General features: G+C 47.6%; 1 protein-coding gene across 1 annotated transcript in view; it reads left to right on the forward strand.

Annotated features, from left to right (window-relative positions):
- Positions 1-631: 631 nt before the first annotated feature.
- RHBG (Rh family B glycoprotein) overlaps positions 632-22,098 on the forward strand; it is an 80,894-nt gene continuing 59,427 nt past the window's right edge. The window contains exon 1 of the mRNA XM_085639767.1: positions 632-1,228. Coding sequence (XP_085495893.1) covers positions 1,039-1,228 — 190 coding nt within the window. The 5' untranslated portion in view covers positions 632-1,038. The remainder of the gene's footprint in view (positions 1,229-22,098) is intronic.

A 22,098-nucleotide genomic window follows, 5' to 3' on the forward strand; every position in this document is an offset into this window, starting at 1 on the left:
CTCGCTCTAGAATCCAATGGGCATCCCCGGACTCCACACATCCCAGCCTAGAGTGGTGAAATCTTGTCATTGATGACCCTGACAGCCCCCACCCCCGCCCCCTCTGACTCCAGAGTGCTATCGTAACACGGTCCAAAGGTGCAGGCGACACCGCCCCAAACGGGCCTAACAGCGCTGATAAAAAGCCACCTTTTACAGGTGTTTCTGTTTTTAATGAGGAAGGTGTATGGTGTCTCGTGCTTTGCAGAGCGAACGGAGTAGGCCGTAAGCACGTGACGTCCCTATGCGCGTGTGTGGATTGAGTCTACGTCAGAGGCTCTCTAGTTGACTAGAACTAGAATCTACCACGCTGGTAGCTGGGGGTGGCACAGTGGAGGGGTAAAACGGCTATTTATACTCCTTGTGCGTTGTTTTCGCTAAAGATTTACTATTTTGTAATGTTTTACCTTGTATGAATATATTAGGTAATATTTGATGATGTTGAACCCTCTGTAGCTATCTGTGCACCACATACATTTATAATAAAGTGCACCAGCACCTTTGGATAATGTCGCCGATATAAAAAAAAGCAAAATAAATATATAAATACTCGACTTCTTCCTGTTCTGAGGGGGTTCCTCGTTAAGAAATTCCCACTCATTCCGCAGAGCTCGTGCGTATGTGTTCAGGCACAGCGCCGTCCTTGCACAGCTCGAGTTGCAGCGCTATCCTCCACCATACGTAACAGGGCATTTTTCCGTCATGAAACAATTGGCAGCGACGGGTGCTGTTCCGAGGACCTTTGTAACTTTGCTTCACCTGGAAGTGGGCGGGGCTGGACCAGTGGACCGGCTGAAGGCAGGGGGAGGGGCGGGGCCGAACCAGTGGACCGGCTGACTGCAGGGGGCGGGAGGCACCGGCTGCGATGGAGCCCGGCCCCCGTCGGTAGTAGAGGCCACCTGCCCGCAGTCCTTCAGTGTGCTCCGGGGCTCCTCTCCCAGTCACCAGTGAGTAAAGCGCCTTCTTCTCACCCCTAGCACCTGACCCGCGCGCCTCAAGATGACCGGCTACTCCACCAACATGCGGGTCAAGCTGCCCGTGATCTGCGCCATCCTGGAGGGCATCACCATCATCCTCTTCGCCATCTTCGTGCGCTACGACCACGAGACCGACTCCCGGGCGTGGCACGAGCACACCAAGAACCTTAGCGCCTCGGACATCGAGAACGACTTCTACTACCGCTATCCAAGTGAGTGGCGCCGACCTGTAGGGAGATGGCACTGGGACAGCGGATGCGGACTAGTAATTACGATTGCAGTTGTAGAACCAGAAAACTTCAATCCTGAGTTCTACACTGGACCAAGATGTGTGATCCTGGGCAGACTGCCCTGTAGGGAGAGGGTGCGGGGACGGGGGGTGGTGGGTGCGGACTAGAGATTAAGACCTACATTTGTAGAAATATAAAACTTCAATCCTGACTTCTACACTGGACCACGATGCGTGATCCTGGGCAGACTGCCCGAGGATCTCCGTGTTCATCGGCTTCTTTATCTGCTACAAGACTGGAGGGGAGCCTGGGTGAAATGCTGGACCTGCACGTGCACTGGGTGACCTAGCGTTCACAATTACCGCTAGTAAGCGAGAAAGGAAGGTAGGAGTATGAAGGAAGGTAGGACTATTCCTACAGCACACGAAAAAGTGCACCCTGTTAGGAAGAAGTGATCCCGATTTGTACAAGTCTAGGCTTCACGGGAGTCAGCGCAGAGTTGTTTTTAACCCTGTTGGTAATGTTCATGATTGTTAGTGGCATAGGTACGGAGGTCCATTTCTTTACCGACACACATTGAATGCGCACGTGGCATGTTTCATAATCTTGTCGCTTGGGGCTCTGTTGAATATGGGATATTCTGTGCCACTGAAGAGAGGTCAGCGGAAGGTATCCCAGGCATCTGCACGTGTCTCCTCAGATCCAGCGCTAGGGGGCTCGGGCTTGTCTCCTCGTCTACACCTGAGAAGGGATCTGTGTGACCCTCCTCTGTCGCACCTGTAGGGTGATCTCTGAGCATGCCTCGAGTAGATCACCTGTGCATGTTTTCAGACACAGCTGTAGGGGACCTGTGCATGACTGTTCATTCACACCTGAAGGGGGACCCGAGCCTGTCACCTGAGTCACATACGTACATGGAACTTTGTATGTCTCTTCAGTCACACCTGCAAAGGGACCTGTGCATTTCTCCTCAGCTACACATGTAGATGGACCTATGCATGTCTCTTTAGTCACACCTGCAGAGGGACCTGTGCATTTGTCTTCAGTGACACCTGTACAGGGACCTCTGCATGTCTCCTCCGTGACCTCTGCAAAGGAGCATATGTAGGCCTCTTTGGTCACACAGTCTCCTCAGTGACGTCTACAAATAATTTTGCGTATGTCTCTTTGACCACACATGTAGGGAGACCTGTGCATGTCTCCTCAGTCTAACTCCTATACTGGGACCTGTGCATATCTCTTAAGTCACTCCTGCAGATGAACATGTGCATGTCTCTTTAATCACACATGTAGAGAGACCTGTGCATGGCTTCTCAGTCACATCTGCAGAGGAACCAGTTGGTCTCCTCAGTCATGTGTGTAGAAGGATTTGTGCATGTCTCTTAAGTCATATATGTAGTGGGCCCTTTGCATGTTTCCTCAAACACAATGACAGAGGCTACTGTGCAAGTTTTTTTGGTTACACATGTAAAGGGACCTGTGTATATCTGTTCGTTTCACACATGTTGAGGGACCTATTCACGTATCATCAGTCACACCTGTCCAGGGGCCTGTGTAAGTCTCCTCGGTCGCATATTTAGAGGGACATATGTGTGGCTCTTCAGTCATACATGTAGAGGGATCTTGCATGTTTCCTCACACACTGACAGGCAACTCTGTAAGTCCCTTTGGTTGCACGCGCCAGAGGGCCCTGTGCATATCTATTCGTTCACACATGTTAAGGGACCTAAGCATGGATCTTCAGTCACACCTGTCCAGGGGCCTGTGTAAGTCTCCTCGGTCACATATTTAGAGGGACATATGTGTGGCTCTTCAGTCATACATGTAGAGGGAACTGACAAGGGGAACTCTGTAAGTCCCTTTGGTTGCACGTGCAGAGGGACCTATGCATATCTATTCGTTCCCACACATTGAGGGACATGTCTTTAGCCACACCTATCCAGGGCCTGTGTATGTCCTTATAGTCGGACATGGAGAGGAACTGTTGCATGTCTCCTCCGGCACGTCTCTAGATCGACCAGAGTATGGTTCCTCCGCTGCAACTGTAGAGGGTCCTGTGATTGTCTAACCTGCATAGGAACATATGTATGTCCCTTTAATCATACATGGAGATTACCAGTGCATGTCTTTTGAGTCACACATGTACATGCACATCTCCTCAGTCACACTTTACAGAGGGTTCTATGCACGTCTACGCAGTCATACCTGAGGAGAAACGTGTATGTCTCTTCGGTCACACATGTAGACGGACCAGTGCATGTCTGTCTGTTTCATAACATTATTTTTATTTATTTTATAACCAAACAACGTCATTCAAGACCTCCATAGATGGTGGGCGATATATATCTCATGGCAGCAGCAATACATTCGTAGGCGTTGGCCTGAATGCAACAATATTAGGCAACCTGTACATGAAAGTAGCCCCACCATTGCCCCATCTCCTGCGGGGCTTGCACGGACACCTACAGGCTCGGTTTATCCGTTCTTCCCGCGGGCACCATCTCTCCATTCCCCTCGTCCACAACTGTCCCAAGGCGTCTTCTTCGGATCTGCAGTCTTTAATCATGTCCCTTCTGGCTAACAGTGTGTCCAGTCCCAGCCAGGTTCTGTCCCTGAAACCCGCCAATGTCCTCCACAATCCCCAGCATGCCAAGCCCAGGAAAGGGGTCTGAGGGCCATCCACCCTCTTGGCCAGGCTTCTCCAACCAGAGGCTCGCGAGGGACTGGTAGCTCTCCAGCTACCTGCAGGTAGCCCACCTCGCCAATGTCCTCCACAATCCCCAGCATGCCAAGCCCAGGAAAGGGGTCTGAGGGCCATCCACCCTCTTGGCCAGGCTTCTCCAACCAGAGGCTCGCGAGGGACTGGTAGCTCTCCAGCTACCTGCAGGTAGCCCACCTCGCCAATGTCCTCCACAATCCCTAGCATGCCAAGCCCAGGAAAGGAGTCTGAGGGCCATCAAACCTCTTGACCAGGCTTGTCCAACGAAAGGCTCGCGAGGAACTGGTAGCTATCAAACTACATGCAAGTAACTCTCCTGGGTGCAGCCCAACCTCCTACACTGGAACCTTTTGCATGGTTGAATTAATGTACACATCCCACAATTATCAATTGAAGACGAAAATGTTTGGATTTGCACAGTTCATAAGCTGATGTTTGGAGGAAAATGGCTGGATTTCAAATATATTTTCAAAGTTAATTTTCGAGGGCTAAATCATTGGGAAGACTTGTTACTAATGTTACTGTTGTACCAGGGGCACTGCGACGTGGCTGGCATGTATCCCCTACATAGAGGCATTCCAAACAGACAAAGCCTTTTGTGCATTACTGATGGCAACTCTGCCTGATGCAGTTAGGCGGTCACTGCTGGTAAACTTGCATATGGTGACCACTAATGTAATCTTGTCTGATGTGGTCACTATTACAACACTAATAATAATAGCCGCTTGCAATGATTTCAACTGACCATAAGTAGCTCTTATTGCACAAGAGGCTGGAGACCCCCCTGGAATATGGTGAGCCAGTACTCCTGTATCATCGGGGAGCCCCTTGCCATGTGAAAGACATCAACCACTTCGCATGCCATCTGGAGCGGTCGGGTGAGGGGATCCCGCCCTTTTTACATAGCCTGTCTGTTGTATAATTCATTCTATGTAAATAATTTACTTGGATCCGGCACAGCCTAGTTGATATGCCTAGATCTCTAGCCACCATGCATGCATCTCTCTAGTCCTCCAGTCATCATTGGACCCACTCAATAAGATTCTAGATTTCCAAAGAGGTCGGGGTGCCGGAAATTGGATTTGGTAGAATCTTGAGATTTCTTTCCCGCCTAGGCTGTCTCTATTGTTAACTTTACCTAAAAAGATTGCATTCTGGAAGGATGTTTGCATCTGATCAGGGGAACTCCATTGTATATCTATGTTGTAAATGTTTGTGGAATTGGGATCTGTGTAGTTCAAATTGTTCCTGTAAAGTGCAATAACTTCATGTGGTCATTCGCCCACATATCTCCCAGGTTTGAGTTCTCTACTCGGTCTCTTTTCTTGAAACCAAATAGTCTGGGTGAGTGAAACAAGTGTGTGCCGCACCATAGTGAAGCCTCTTGTTCACCATCAATTTAAAATTGAATCAGACCTCATTCATTATATTTCATGCGCTGTAGAAAAACATGGTGGGTCAGAATCACTAAGCCCTTTATGGCCGCCAAACTAAGTTTATGGCTGAAAATGACTCCATTTATGCCAGTCCACAATCCACAAAATAATTGTAAATAGGGGTGGGCGGAATTTGCGTAGTTGCGCTATGCAAAGCTCCGCGAAATGGTAGAAAATCTCCGTGAGCACGCAGAAATTCCGCGAACACGCGGAATTGCTTGTTCGCGATGCTTTTTTCCTCTTCGTGAACGCTGTTTGCGTGCTCGGGGGGGGAAATATCTTGCGAACACGCATTTTGAGAACGCGAACAAGCAAAAAATTCAGCAGAACGCAGAATTTTGGGCAATTCCGCGTTCTCCGCGGAACACGAAATTACTCAAATTCCGCGAGCAGAACGGAATTTACCCCCAGGCCTACTTACTACTACATAATTGTATGTCATGACTGCATGTAATAGTAAACCCATTGCAAGCAGTGGGGAGTGGAAGGCTCAGGGGGTGTTTTGATAGGGAATTTGTGAATGCCTGCCAACCTTATGAGTATGTGGACATTCACATACCTCTCTCTGATACCTTCCCACCCTGGCAGAGTCAGGGATTTGCTCCAGAAAAAGGATGATGTTGACCCTTTGCCATCCTTGAGTGACTTCCCTTTCTAGGGTGTGAAAAGGAACAGAACATGTCCAGACGTTGTGGGAGTGCAGGGAAAGGGGCTTCACCACAGGCAAAAGTTCTTCTGAGTGGAGGAAAAAATGTGAATTTGTATATGGCCAGGTATCGCCGAGGCCCAGCCCTACCAATGAATGACCACAGATCCTCCCACCTGTACTTCCATCATCCCCCATTGCTAAAGACCGCACACACCACACTTTTAAAACCTTTGGGTTAGGGGTCGTAAACCTCTGGCTGTATTTATTATGATAACAAAAACATCTCACATTAAAATGCACTCAATATCACTTTATAAAAGTATCCTCAGAAACACCATAAAACAATATACAGTATTATTTACAATTTTGATGGATGGCGAACCTTAACAAAGACTGTAATACATAAAAATTCCTGACCATATCTAGTCTTGTCCCTGCGTATCCAGTGTTGAGCCTACGAGTGAGATCATGACTGGCCAACCTGTGTGGGCCTCTCCCTAAAGGGAGCAGCCCATCCCGTTTGCATTCCTCCCTCGAGTAAGTTACCTACCCCGGGCACCCCCTACACTATCCCCCCTCAAGGGCCTGTGCTAGCTTGGCGCCCATGCGGCCTTGCGGTGATTGGCTGTAAGGGTATGTTGGCAACGAGAACTTCCATACCCGCACCCTCTAGTGACTTGCTTCAAGCACCCCCTTGGAGGGCCTTGTGAGACGGCTGTCCCACCTATCCCAAGTAAAAGGATGCCTTCTATGGACCCGAAGCGCCCCACCAACATGACCTCACCGCCAACCTAAGATACAACAATAAATACGACAAAAACACAAACCGCTGCAAAAGATGAGTCAATGCGAAAGAAACAGAAGCATAGCGAACAAAAAACTCCAACTTAAATTATGTTAAGCTGAAAGAGAACATTTTATGGAAACATGACCGGAAAATTAAACTACACAACAATCTGCTGTCTAAGAGGATGGTGAGTGGGACAAAAAAATGTAGTTCTGGTCCCCCGTTTGGGGGACTAGCAGCTCCCTATAAGCAGAGCGGTGAGCAGAAAAGAGACCGCTTCACCCCACTGCAGCCCCTTTTAAGGGAGGGGGGGTGGCAAGAACCAGAATGGGCACAACCCAAAAATCACTTAAACTGTTTCCAGGTCTCATGGTGCCTGAGCCCCAATAATCAATCCACTATGGGCTGGTGGCGTCACACACCACCCCAACCCCGACGGGCTGGTCCCGTGCGGCCCCTAATTTGGGGGAGCCATGGCAAAGTAGGCTGGATATTCCCAATGAGAGGTTGCACCCTCCGTGCAACTCCTCGTAGGGGAAACAGCCATTGTTGCATGATGTGCCCAATAGTTCTGTGGAAAGATGTGACTGGCTGCTTCAGCGTGGAATTGGTCACATTTTCGAAGCATCCTTGGCCACGCTTCGGTTAAGACTGACATTGGCACAATTCAGATGGTATAGCTGTATACAACAGTTAATTCATTGATATGGTCACTTTTTCAGCAAAATAAAACCAGAATGTATGCCTCCAAATCATTAGAGGCCAACTTTGCCTCATTGGTCACCTGAAGACCCTCTTCAGTTCATCCTAGTTTGCTTCACTCATGTGCTAAATACTCGGGGCCAGATATCCGTGCCCAGCTAAATTGGGTGCAGATTGCCGATCTGCTAATTAACAATTGTCCGAGGTTTGCAAATTAGCAGGTGTGTAATTTGCCCTAGGTTACATGTTAAGCATCAGGGAGAGGGAATAACGCGCTAATCGCCCATTATAATCACCATGCCAATGTATGCAGAAATTTGCACATACTATATTTGTTCCAGCAACTTGCACCTAGTTTCACCAGTCACAAAACGTGGGAGCAAACACCTGAAATTTGCTCCCCAACTGTAATTCAGTTTTGAGATCAAAATGGAGTTTGCAACCAATACGGGACTAGAAAAAGCTCATGTAGAGAACTCCAAGCGAAACGTGTCGGCTGTCATGTGGGATAGTTATTGATTTATGACAACAATTACTCCAAAAAGACTCTTTGACTGGCTCTCTCCATTGTAAAGGGCCTCAGACGATTCAAAAAGTGTCTCTAATCACTATACCTAAACCAGTTTGTAAACTAGGTATTTAGGTAACCCGCAGCAAAACAGAAGACCATAAAAAAACAATTCTAAAAATTAGTTCCACAAGATCAAAATACAGAGATGGATTTTGCACTGTTTTAAGCTCTACACTGGTCTGTTGAGAGCAGGGCCTGGGTGAGGATTGGATGCAGCTGATTGGCAATGCAGGGAATGTTGGTAATCAAGCAAAATGGCATTTTGTCGTTGGAGTTTGTCATGCGTCTCACTACAAAGGCCACAATTTAGCATTTTCTTGTTCTTTGGCACTGTCCAGTGATAAAGCCCTGAGGCCTGGTCATTTGGAAGCACTGGCTCTGTGAGCGCTTGATGGGAGGGGGCTACTGGTCAATTGAATGCTCTCTATTGTATTAGGGCCTAGTATTTTTGCGTCCCTCGGTGAAGGGGCCTTATGTAATCTGCGACTGGGTTTAAGCGCATGATTTGCCATGGTACGCTCACCATACCTTATTTTGGTGGAGACATGCAACCGGATGTACCAATATTTTTTCTTTGAGGCAATGTGTGGTGTGAGGCGTATATAAGAAGTATGATACACGCACTCCTTTAAATATCTTTGAGAATAAGTCCCATTGATGGCCGCTTAGTTTTGACTTTGGGTGCAGCAGCCAGATGTGCCGCATCGAGAGCTAGGGATCCAAGTTCGAGTCTCGGTGTTGACGCAACATCCTGTGATTCTGGCTAAATCACTTAATCTACCATGCCCATGGATAGCGCCTGGATACCCTCGCGGGTGATTAGCCACACTATATAACTAAACAAACAAAAAAAAACTTGCACTAGAATAGGCCTTATTAGGGTCTCCTGTAGTGTTTGATGGCCTGATGGGGCATGCCATATTAGTTTCTTATATTGCACATGCTACCAACTACTGCATGCTTGCTGTTATGTTCAATGCCAGTTTGCCAGTTCTGCCACTCAAGTATTTGCCCGTTGGGCTGCAGGCGTGGGGGCTGCTTTCAGAGATGGATGGGCTGCCATGATCCAGCGTCTCCCCATGGTATACATCATGCATGCCAACATTTTAGAAGAGGAAAGAGGGAGATAAAAAAAAATATATTCCCCTCCCCCTTCACTTCTATTGAAAAAGAGGCGATTTCAGACGGGAGACGTCCAAAGGTAAAACATTTTTGGCTTTAAAAAATCGGGGATCTCCCTCTTGAACGGGGTCTAATGGCATGTATGATACATGCCAACATTTTGAAACTTGATCGTGGGAGATGCTGAAAAAGACATCTGGGGACTTTATTTACCGCATTGACATACATTGAAGCAAAGGCAGTATAAAGTGGGGAAAAGCTAAAATAAAGCCATTTTTGCTTATGAAATCAGGAGTGTCCCATCTGATTCGAGTCTGTTGGCATGTGTGCCATGGCAGCATTCAGTGGAGTTGTGGCCTCCTGCGCTCTGGGGCTAATTTGACATTTTTTACTAGGACTGTATTTGGTTTCCAGTCTGTTTTTAGTTATGTTGTGCTCAGTTATGTTATGGTAAGTTTTGCTATGCAGGATTAACCAATTTCTTTTTACTGCTGTCGCTGGTCCCGTTCCATACCTACAGAACGAGGTGCCCATTCCTGCCACCACTGCCCACCCCACCATGTTCCGATGGAGTGCTCACTTTTGAAAATTATCTCTGCCTCTTCCTGCCTGAGCATGCACACGGAGTTGAGCACCTGCCGTTCATGGTACTAAATCAGTTTGCAGTGTCTGTATAAAAGCCAGGGCGGGGCCCTTACTCGGGCTGTCAGACCAAGATTTGTGACCTTCACCAGGTGTGCTGCTGCACATAATCCCTGAGAACCTGAAGAACCTGATCCAAATGCTTCATTGTGAGGGAGAAAACAACGTGTTCGAGAAATGACTGTGAAGTCAGTGGCATATGTTCTGGACCTTGCAATCTTAGGTCGAAGCCTATCAGACAGCGCAGCTGGCTGGTTTGCTAAAGACATCTTGGGGACATTCAGAAATGTGATCTAGGAATGCATTCCGCCCATTGCTTACCATTGGCTCTGTGGTTTGTAACTCACGTTTTCTGACTTTCTATTTGCTGGCCGTATTTTCTTTAGGTTGTTCAGCTCGAGTTTCTCCCTCCCGTTGCGCAAACCTTGTTTACTGTATTCTTCCACGAACTCGCTTTCTGTAAACGGCCTTTAAATATTGTTCTTACCATGTTACATTTGCAGTACATTCAAAGACAGAGATCAATGTCAAAGTCTCTCTTCTGAGGGAGCTTGGTGTTTACTTTTCTTTCTCCGACTTCAAAGTGAGAGAATTTATGTAACAATCCTGAGTATGCATGTAAGAGGAGAGGGTGTGGGACGTATTTTTATTTTTCTAGTACACAAAAAAAATGAACTGGGCTGATGTCTCCGAATATATCAGAATTATTGCAAATGAAGCACATTTATTTTGTCATTCTAAAGTGTGGTGGATACAAATATTTGTATGCAATTAAAATATATCAGTACACTAGGTGTTAGTTTGTGTGCAGTAAAACCATATTTCGGTGCAAATGTAATGGTAATTTCAATAAAAAATGTGTTGTCTGTAATGGCAGTGCGCTACCAAGCCATGCATAGTCCCCACTAAGTCACTCCACTCTATGCCCTTCCATTCTGTGCCCCACCACTCCATTCTACAACAACTCACTCCACAACATGCCACTCTACTCTATACCTCTCAACTTTAAGACACTCTACGACACTCCACTCGACTCCGTCACTCTAATCTGTGCCACTCACTCCTCAACCTGCCCCTCTACACCACTTACCCCACTCTACTCCACTGTACCCCACCCCACTCTACTACAATCTACTCCACTCCAGTCTACCCCGCTCCATCCCAGTCTACCCCGCTCCATCCCAGTCTACCCATCTCCATCTCAATCTACTCCACCCCACTCCATTCAAATCTACTCCACTCAATCTACCATACTTCACTCAAATCTACCACACTCTGCTCGAATCTACCCGAGTCCAATCTATCCCAATCCACCCCACTCCAATCTACCCCAATCCAATCTACTCTAATCCACTGCACCCCAATTTACTCACTCTACCCCAGTATATACCACTCCACTTCACCCCATTCAATCTACCCCACTGCAATCTACCCAGATCTATTCCATTCAACTCTACCCCACTGCACTCTACTTCAATCTAGTCCACCCCGTCCGAATTTACCTCATTCCCCCAATCTATGCCACTCTAATCTACCCCACTCCACGCTGCTCTACTATATTCCTCCCAATCTACCCCACTACACTCTAACCCACTCCAGTCTACCACCTCACTCCACCCCAATCTTCTTTACTCCAATTTACCCCTGTCTACTCCACTCCAATCAACTCCTCTACCCCACTCAACACAATGTCACTGCAATCTACCCCACCCCACTCTATCCCACTCCAAACTACCCCACTCCATTCATCCCTCTTTGATCTACCCCACTCCTCTCCAATCTACCCTACTCAAATTCACCCAGTCTACCCCACTCCACTACACCCTAATCTACCCAATACACTTCACTCGAATCAACCCTCTTCAATCTACCTCATTTCAATCCAATCTACCATACTCGATTCCACCCAATATACCACACTCCACTTCAATCTACCCCACTCCACGCTTCCCCAGTCTACTTCACTCCACTCCAATCTCGACTTCACTCCAGTCTATCTAACCCCACCCCAATCTACCATACTCCAATCTACCCCACTCCAATCCACCCAATCTGCCCTACTCAACTCCAATCTACCAAACTCCATTCCACTTTACCCAGTCCACACTACTCCAACCTACCACATGCCACCCAAATCTACTCCACCCCAGGCCAATCTACTCCACTCCATACCAAGCCACCCAACTCCAATCTCTCCTACACAACCCCAAACTACCCTACTCCTGTATACCCCATGCAATCTGTCCCACTCCAACCTACCCTAATCTACCCCATCCCAATCTACCCTACTCCAAACTACTCCACTTCAATCTACCCTACCATAATCCACCCAATCAACCCCACTCCAGTCTACTCCACTCCAATCCACTGCACTCCACTCTTCCCCAATCTACTCCACTCCAATCTACCCCACTGCACTCCACTTCAGTCTAGTCCACCCCATCCCAATCTACCCCACACCACTCCAGTGTACGCCACTCCAAACAACTCCAATTCTCCCCACTCCATTCCTTCCATTGTACCCTACTACAATCCACTCAACCTACCCACTCCACTCCAATCTACCTGACTCCACTGCAATCTACTCCACTGCAATCTACCCCACTCCACTCTACCCCAATAGATATCCCACTCGACCCTACCTCGATCTACCCTACTCCCATCAACCCCACTCCAATCTGTACCCTCTAATCTACCCCGATCTACTCCACTTCAATCTACCTCACTCCAACCCTGTCTACCCCAAATCAATGTACCCCACTCCTATCTACCAGGCTAATCTACTCAACTCCAATCTAACCCACTCCAATTTGCCCCAATCCACTCCACTCTACCCCAATCCACTCCATCCCACTCTACCCCACTCCACTCTACACCAATCTACCTCACTCCACTCTACCCAATTTCACTCTACCCCACTCGAATGTACCCCACCCCACTAACTTTTAGCCATGATGAACAGTAGCACCACTGGTGTACATAATGGCTAAAACACATTGCCAAAGCCAATAGCTCTCGCACAGGTCAACGCTTGTTTTTTTTAAGTAACCTTACTTAGTGGGTGTGGGAAAGCAAATACTGCCTAATGTCCCCTGCAAATGGTAGTCTATGCGTTCAGTCGCAAAACGGAAAAACCAACTCCCCTGGCCCCATTCCTGCACGCTTCAGAGACTTTTATGTGTTTTTTTTACCATTAGGAACTTTTGCAGTGTATTCCACTACGTGTGTGCGTGCGCAGTGACTAGAAATGGAAACGAGGCAGTACATGTAACAGAGCAAAGGCTCTGCCCTTCACACTGCCCCAGCTCTCCCCAGGCCTGTCCTGGTGCGGCCCTCCTCTTCATTCGTACCAGCTGTGAGGTCAGTGTGTGCTGGAGAGTGAGAACGGAACCAGGCTCGCGCCTCCCTGCTACCATACATGCTGGTTGGAAGGTAAACCTGGTACCCGCCCCTTCCTCTTTATTCGAATCCTTTGTGATTTATGCCAGCCCCCTGGTTTCCAATTCAATGGACGTTATTTGACGAAACGTAATCCCCACGCACTCACCGTCAAAGTTTCGCAATATCTTGAGCTGTGGTCATTTTTCAGGTTATTATGGAATGTTGGGGTTTAAAGTAGGTTTGAGTCTGCACACAGGTTGTGAATTGGTGGTCGCTGTACGGCCAATAGGGAGCAGGGAGGTGCTTTGTAGGTCCATCTTGACAGTGCAGCTATTTATTACCTGTTGGTACAAAATCTTTAACATGTACATAGAGTTAGATTTGGCTCTACCCAGAGGAGTATCACACTTTCACTTTGTGCCATTGACTGTTTGCCATATCATTCCGCCATTTAGGAAGTTTTCCTTTGGAATGCATGATGGACTATTTTACATCAGAAAAGTATACTCTGCCATCACAGTGTTTGTCCCTGTCAGTTTTTATCTCCTACCGGTGGGGGCTCCTCCTCCAAGGCGGAGGAGCGTCACCCCACCAAACAAAAGGAAAAATAACATGATAATACCTATCGTTCTGTTATTTTTCCTATAGCTGTCAGTGCCTCTCGGGCGGGGCTGGCCAGAGCAGGGGAGGAGTGTTGTGCACTCCCAAAGTGCGCATGAACTGTTTGGCCGGCCCTCTCGGGCCAACCAAACAGTTCATGCACACTTTACATGATCCTACCAGGCTGCATTACACAGCCTAGTCAGGAACATGCACAGGCTCCCTGTTCCAGTCTGAGCGCCGACCAATCACAAAGCTGCATTGCAGTGTTGTGAATGGCTCAGGACAGCCTGTGTGCCGGGTGCTTCCTGCTGCTGGCCGGGAGTCTGCAGGAAGATGATGGAGGACGCAGGAGAGGTGGCAGCCAGCCGGTTGGTGGGCCGGCCGTGCCAGGTAAGTGTTTATGATTTTATTTTAAATTTTTCATCCCGTTCTTCGCCCTTCTTCCCCACGCCACACCACCCAGGTTCTGTAGCAGCCGCTACTGTCTACATGCATTTTAGGCAGAAAGCAATCCATATTGCAATTTTCCCAGAACGTGCAAAACATACAGGCCTGTCTGTAAAGGGATAAACAGCGTTTGTGCATGGAAACAGCATTTGTGCATGGAAACAGCGTTTGTGCATTTGTGCATGGAAACAGTTCAAGCTATCCTGGCTGAAGAGGAGTGAAACCCCCGAAACCGGTCCTAGGATGCTTGGTTCCAGTCCAGGGAGGACCTGGCTTGGCAGTTCGGGCTGGACTGTTCCCGTGAGGCACCGGGTCAAGACTGATTTGCATACGGCTGGGTTCAAACTGGAATGGCATGGTGAGCAAAAAAACGATGGATTTAGGCCCAGATCTCTGTACTGGGGTGAATGTATGACATTGTTCTGCATTCTGTCCATCAACTGTTGTTTTTGCATTGGAAACAGCAGTTGTGCATGCAGTGCATGGAAACAGCAGTTGTGCATGGAAACAGCAGTTGTGCATGGAAACAGCAGTTGTGCATGGAAGCTGCAGTTGTGCATGCAGTGCATGGAAGCTGCAGTTGTGCATGCAGTGCATGGAAGCTGCAGTTGTGCATGCAGTGCACGGAAGCTGCAGTTGTGCATGCAGTGCACGGAAGCGGCAGTTGTGCATGCAGTGCACGGAAGCGGCAGTTGTCCATGTAAACGGCATTTGTGCATGCAGTGCACGGAAGCGGCATTTGTGCATGTAAACTGCATTTTTGCATGCAACGCACGGAAACAGCATTTGTGCATGTAAAGAGCATTTGCGAATATCTGTGTTTACATACACTGGCACATTAAGCCAGACCTATTGACTTTGCCAAAGCTTCTTAGCCTTATGCTTATTGTGCAGTGGCATTCCCAGGGCCTAGACCAGTGCCATATAATGCCCCAGGTCCCTGGCTCTGTATATGATGTGCAGATGGCCCCAGTCTGTCATTGCTAGTGCAGTGACACTACAATATGCAGTGGCAAGCTTTGAACAATTTGGAAAGTCGTACCTGGACTACCTAACGAGCATCAATGCCATTTCAATGGGATTCTCTGCGCTATATTAATGGAGGCTAGCAATAACCCCAAAAGCGCTACACTTAGTAAAATTTTTATTTTACAGGACTTTATATAGTGCAAACTTAACCCAAAGGTATCCGGTATCAGAGCGCTTTACAAGAGCACCAGTTGCGTTACAAGAGGACACATTCATTTTAGTTAGGCACGGGGAGATTAAGTGATTTTCCCAGAATCACAGCATGTTGAGCGTCCTTACCGAGACTCGAACCTGTTCCCCAGATTTAAAGTCGACCGCCCTAGCCGTCAGGCTACATAAAAGCCGAAGGTGTATTGACAGCCGGTCTTGCCCAGGTAGGATCCCTGGGGTAAACGAGAAAAAAAGAGATGGGTAAAGGGCTTGAATTAATCTCAGTAACTGGTAATTACCCCGGGAACCAATCCAGTTCTCTTACAGCGCTGTCTAGATTGTACACCCAATATGGCATGACGCAGTGTACGTCTCTATTGACCGATTGCGGCAGAGAGAGAGAGAGGGAGGTAGATCTCTTGTGAGACCCAGGGGCTCAGTTTTCAGTGCCAGTTACTGTGTGGTTCCTTGTTTCACTTTCCTTCCCGGGGCCAGGACTATCTCTCCCATCAGGAGTTTTCAGCCAGATGGTGCCTCGTTTCGGCAGTCTCACAGACAACCTGTTTGTGGCAGGCAGAAGGAAGAGAGAAGGCATGTACCTTGTTTATACAGGCGAGAGGTTGTCCCACCGGCTCTCTCTGGAAGTTTTAAACACCAGTCTCTAGGACCCTTGCTGGGCCACCAGCAGCCACAATAGGGTAATTGGTTACCAGAATTAAACCTTGTTCCTGGGTAAAAGGGAACACGTGAACAGACAAATATTATTTTGCTGTGGGCTCTGTGAATCCCCGCACCAGGGCTACCCCTTTCCTTTGTAGCAAGGATTGCATGGGTCCTGGTGCATGCTAGGGAAAGGATCCCTTTGACTGCTGTCGGCTTAGTAAAATAAAGCAATCATTTTGGTTTAATAGGCTACTCAGGGTCTGAGCCCCGGAGCCTCTGCACCTGCTGCACCAATGGTATCTAGGCCTCTGTGTGCTACCACCTGAATGGGGAGAATACCGCCAGCAGCTTCCAAAGCAGGTTGGATGCACACAGTATGATAATGCCAGCAAAGTGTACTGGTGTACCGTGGAGGGGCTGGCACTGGTGCTCATTGAGCTAAAACATGATGGTAGATTGCGGAGGTGACGGGACGTCGGTCTAGCACACTGGAGGAGCCGGCACAGTTTGATCCAATCAATATCGATTGGTAGAGCACAGCTACTCACCCGATGTGGTATCCAGGCGCTTGCAGGTCCCGGAGGCTTATTCGAACAGGCAGGTCTTGAGGGCCATTCAGAACTCTGGGAGTGAGGTGATTGGTCTGGAGTTGCATGGGGAGGCAGTTCCAGGTCTTTGCTGCGATGTGGGAGAAGGCGCGTCCTCCACTTCTGCTTCCATAGATGTGGAGCGTATGGGCCAGTGATAGCAAGGCAGAGCGTAGTCTTCTCGACGGTGGTGGAAGTTCACGCAGTGGTTAATGTAGGCAGGTCCTTAGCTGTGTAGAGTCTGGTGTGCGTGGGTCAGCAGCTTGTATTGGTATCTCTCTTCTCTGGGCAGAGCCAGTGGAGTTATCTGAGGTGGGGTGTGATGTGGGTATGTCGGGGGAGGTCGATGAAGAGTCTGGCTGTGGCTTGAACTAGTGAGCAGTGTGAGAAGCGGGTGGTGTTGTGCAGAAAAGAGTGGGCATTTGAGAGTTGTGTGAAGTGCCTGCACTGACAGGAAGTATAACGGACAACGATGAAGGGTGTGAGAAACCAGCACCGGGGGCACTGTTCGGAGTGATAACTTGCTTGTAACAGTTTGCGGTGTGAGGAGTAGGAACTAATGGGCAATGGCTGCAGTCGCACTGATGTGAGGTGTTAAGGATGCAGCAGGAACCCCAAGTATGATGAGTAAGTAGAAAGTATGAGGAGCTGGCATTGGTGAGCAAATAGAAGGAGGATGTGGGACTATTGGTGTGAATAGGGGTCAATCGGTGACATCATCTGGTCTTAGGATGCATGATGTAACTTCCGCTAACCATGGTGTTTTAGTGAATCGCATCCATAGGCACAGGTGGGCAGTGTAAGGAGAATGAACCTGTGGGCAGTGTGAGACATCTGCGCTGGTGGAATATGTGAGGAGTTCATGTGGATGGGAAGCGTCAGACGCTGGCACTAGTGGGCAGTGCAGGGACTGCTATTGATTGGCATTGAGTCGTAAGCACGGACGAGCAGTGTGAAGAACAAGCATTGGTGGGTGGTGCAAGGAGTTCACTCTAGTAGGAAGCTTCAAAAGCCAGACCTGGACAGTGTTAAGAGGTGCAACCGGTACCTTGTGTGAGAAACAGGCACTGACATGAAATGAGATATGGAGGAACTTGCAAGAAGATGTGTGGGGCTGCTAGAGGTGGGAAGCGTGAGCAGTGGTATACGGTATATTCAAGACTGCGAGATATACGGTATATACAAGACTGCGAGATGCAGGTGGGCAGACTGTACCGTGAGCATATGTTTCTGCAGTGTGAGGGGCTCACAGTTTATGCGTTTGAGGAACTGCCGCAGGCATGCATTGTGGAGATGCCCTGCTTGGCAGCAAGAACAGTAGCCACTTGTCAGGATGATGAGCTGGTGATGGTGGCCAGTGTGTGAACCTTGTAGCTGGTTTCGTGGTAGCTTGTGGAACTGCCACCGATAAGCCGTGTGAAAAGATGGCACTGGAGGGTACCTTGAGAGTTTGCACTGCTCAGGATTGTAAAGTAAACATTGAGGAGCTACGACGGGTTACCAGTTTAAAGAGCAAGTGTACGGTCCCTGTCAAGGGCTGGTCGAGTAGAATTTGAAGTTCTTTGCTTGGTTTTGAGATATGCCTTGAAACTCTGTTCAGCCTGGGGAGACTCCAGATTGACGGACCAGCACTAGAAGCTAAAAAAACTCAAGAGAGAACTGGGATAAGAGGAAAATATCTATAAGTTAACAAAATCTCTAGTTTAGGGTAAAGCAAGATCACCAAGCAAAGGAGTAAGAAGGAGCAGCAGTAAAGAAGGAGCAAGTTGGGACCGATCAGACTGAACAACAATGTATCTATGTTGCGACATTTTGACTCCGCCTCGCGAATGTGTCTTTATACCGAAAGGTCACAGGGAATAAGGAGACGAACCAGAAGTTCCTTTCTGCCATCTTGGATTCGGAAGAAATGGATAAAGGTCATTCAGGCACACAGTTTCCAAAGTAATGTCAGGACTGGATTTCAGTTCAAGGAAGGAACTTTGAGTTTTCCTCTTTGGAAGCCAAACTCCTACTCACTAACATCCCTGAACACAAACTGTCGGAAATAAACTTAATGTTACTTCGATATATACAGGACTGTATGGCAGGAGTGAGGGAGGCATGGAAGCGGGACTTGGGCCCGCTCGACGAGGACTGGACCGAGGCTGTGGCTGCCCCAGAGAGGCAGTGAGAGCTTCCCAGTTCCACTGCTCCGACTGAAAAGAACTTCCCTCACCCATGATAAATTGTTCAGGATGGGTTTGATCACCTTGGGTGCCTGCATGCAGTGCAATGTCTGGGACTTGGTAAACACATTTTGGCACTGCCCAATCCTCCTGGAGTGGGGTGTTGGGGACCTTTGAGGGAGTTCTGGGGTGGGGGATACCCTGTGACCCCAAACTGACACTGCTCCACATAACAGACGATGTAGATTGAAATTGGTATCTTGGGGCACTGCTCTGGTTAGGCCTAATAAAAGCCAAGAGGGACATGGCACAGGCGTGTTAAGACTACAGCAGCCCCGTCTGTTGAGCGATGGGCCATGAATATGCATCAATGTATGGGACTAGAAGGTCCGATATACCTTTCGAGAGGGTGCCCTTAGAAACAACACAAAATCCGAGGGATGGGCCGACCTGCCCCCGCCATGGTCTGACCGAAAACCAGCTCTCCCCTCTCAGCGTTGTTACAGACTTGATAACGGGGGGGGGGCAGATTGCACGGGCCTGCCTCGCAATGCCGGCTTAAAGTATGTTTCTGTGGTTGCTTCCATGGGTGATTTATGTTTACTACGCAATGCCTTGTAATGCCTTTATACTGCATAGTATGTGATCGTGCCAAATGTGGGAGTTGACTTGGGTCCCAATAGGCAACCGATCATATAGCCGCATTTGAACCCTGCCTACCGTGATGAGTGCAGGATGTAACAGACACTACAATTTACCACCAAGAATTCTGGATTCGCAAATTTCACTTACTACCTTTTCCTCATCGCCATCTGCAAAAATAGTTTTGAGAAGTTGTGGAGCTGTCAGAAAATATCTAGGACAAGAAGGCTTTAGGAAAGACACTTGGAAAGAAGGATGAATATGGTAAAAACAAGATAACAAGGCAAAAATGACCTGCCTGGTCTATTTAATTGGCAGAATATCTCACCATAACCTAGGTATGGTAGCCAAACATCTAGGAGTCCCAATATATACATGTATTCATTGCAATAACTCTGGAATAGCATCAAAACTCATCGATTTCAATGTCCTAATTCTTATCAAAAGATGATGTTTGATGTTGTATAGCCAAACTTCACATATAGAAGTAAAGACTTCCAATTGGATTGAGTGCATTGACAAACCAACAAAGATCTCTTTCCATGGTTCTGTTAAATTTCTCTGTCATTGGTCTGAGGATGAAATCCAGAAGAGATGGCTCTGTGGATGCTGATGAAATGACAAAGCTAGGCCCAAAATTTGAAAACAAAATTGCACATCCTTGTCAGAAACTATCTTCGTTGGAAGTCAATGGAGTCTGACCATTTCAGAATATACGATGGTTATCTGTGGCTAATTTAGGCAAGAAAGAGAACTGAGCCGCCTTAGTGAAAAAATCTACAGTAACACTGATGGTATTACATTTCTTGAGTTTTAGGAAGATCCAATAATAACATCTATAGAAAGGACTTCCCATGGTTGATGATGTAACTCTAGAGGATGTAGAAGCCAAACCTTAAATTGAGTACTTTCCTTAGCTTGTGCACACATGCTGCAAGACTCAACGTAGTCTACTATGTCCTCATGGAGAGATGTCCACCAGAAATTTCTCCTGACTATATCTTCAGTGCTCTCCTGCTCTGTATCTTCGGTGCTCTCCTGCTCTTTATCTTCAGTGGTCTCCTGCTCTGTATCTTCAGTGCTCTCCTGTTCTATTTCTTCAGTGCTCTCCTGCTCTGTATCTTCAGTGCTCTCCTGCTCTGTATCTTCGGTGCTCTCCTGCTCTGTATCTTCAGTGCTCTCCTGCTCTGTATCTTCAGTGCTCTCCTGCTCTGTATCTTCGGTGCTCTCCTGCTCTGTATCTTCGGTGCTCTCCTTTCGGTGCTCTCCTGTTCTGTATCTTCGGTGCTCTCCTGCTCTGTATCTTCGGTGCTCTCCTGCTCTGTATCTTCGGTGCTCTCCTGCTCTGTATCTTCGGTGCTCTCCTGTTTTGTATCTTCGGTGCTCTCCTGTTTTGTATCTTCGGTGCTCTCCTGTTTTGTATCTTCGGTGCTCTCCTGTTTTGTATCTTCGGTGCTCTCCTGTTTTGTATCTTCGGTGCTCTCCTGTTTTGTATCTTCGGTGCTCTCCTGTTTTGTATCTTCGGTGCTCTCCTGTTTTGTATCTTCGGTGCTCTCCTGTTTTGTATCTTCGGTGCTCTCCTGTTTTGTATCTTCGGTGCTCTCCTGTTTTGTATCTTCGGTGCTCTCCTGTGCTGTATCTTCGGTGCTCTCCTGTGCTGTATCTTCGGTGCTCTCCTGTTACTAAAATGTTACTATCACAACTGCTTCTCGGGGCAGATCTATTGGCTTTGCCAATGCTTAATGCTCATGCCACAGCCCAACATGCTGTATGAAAGATACAAAAATTTGAAGCATGAAAGCATCTTTTTAATTTGCATCTTGATTTTTGTTTTGTTTTATAGTCTTTGATTTTTAACGCTGCCAACAATAAAATCAGTTGCTCTAGCTTCAATTTATATTTTCCCCTTATAAGCTTTAGTTTTAAAACTTAAAAAAAAATAAACTCTGGTGCATTATGATTTTACATTCTCAAACACATTTAACCTGTACATTTTTGATGTTTGGGGATAATGATCCTCCCGAACTATTACTTATACTTCATAAATATCAGTGAAAATATTTTTTTGATGGACAGAACCAGTGTATTCTCTTTTTAAATTAATATGCTGTGCAGAATGATACACAGTAATTTTGCAAAGGCAGGACATGGTGTATTTCCGCCAAGGTAGCCACCTGTGGGAAGTCTTTAGACCTGGGTCAGAAGTCAATGAGGACCATTAAGAATGAAAACAAGCATTTACAATGGCAATAGCTCAAACTCTTGCAAATGCAAGACCTATTTCACTTCAAAGAAGCGGCCACCATTATCTGGGGCTGCTTGAAAGTGAAAGCGCGCATGGAGAGTAAAGCATGTCGTGTGCTTACAGACTAAATCAGACATACCGTGTCGCAACAGAAGTAAAAGGACAAGTCCTCATGGGAGGTTACAAATGTAGACAAGGAGGGACTAACGAGCCTAATAACTTGCAAGACATCGTTTACGAAGGACAATGACACAAGTCAATGACAAATGTGGGCGAAAAGTGGGCGGGGCTTCAAAGCCATACTCCAAT

Source organism: Triturus cristatus, chromosome 12, assembly GCF_964204655.1.
Source record: "Triturus cristatus chromosome 12, aTriCri1.1, whole genome shotgun sequence".
Taxonomy (NCBI): domain Eukaryota; kingdom Metazoa; phylum Chordata; class Amphibia; order Caudata; family Salamandridae; genus Triturus; species Triturus cristatus.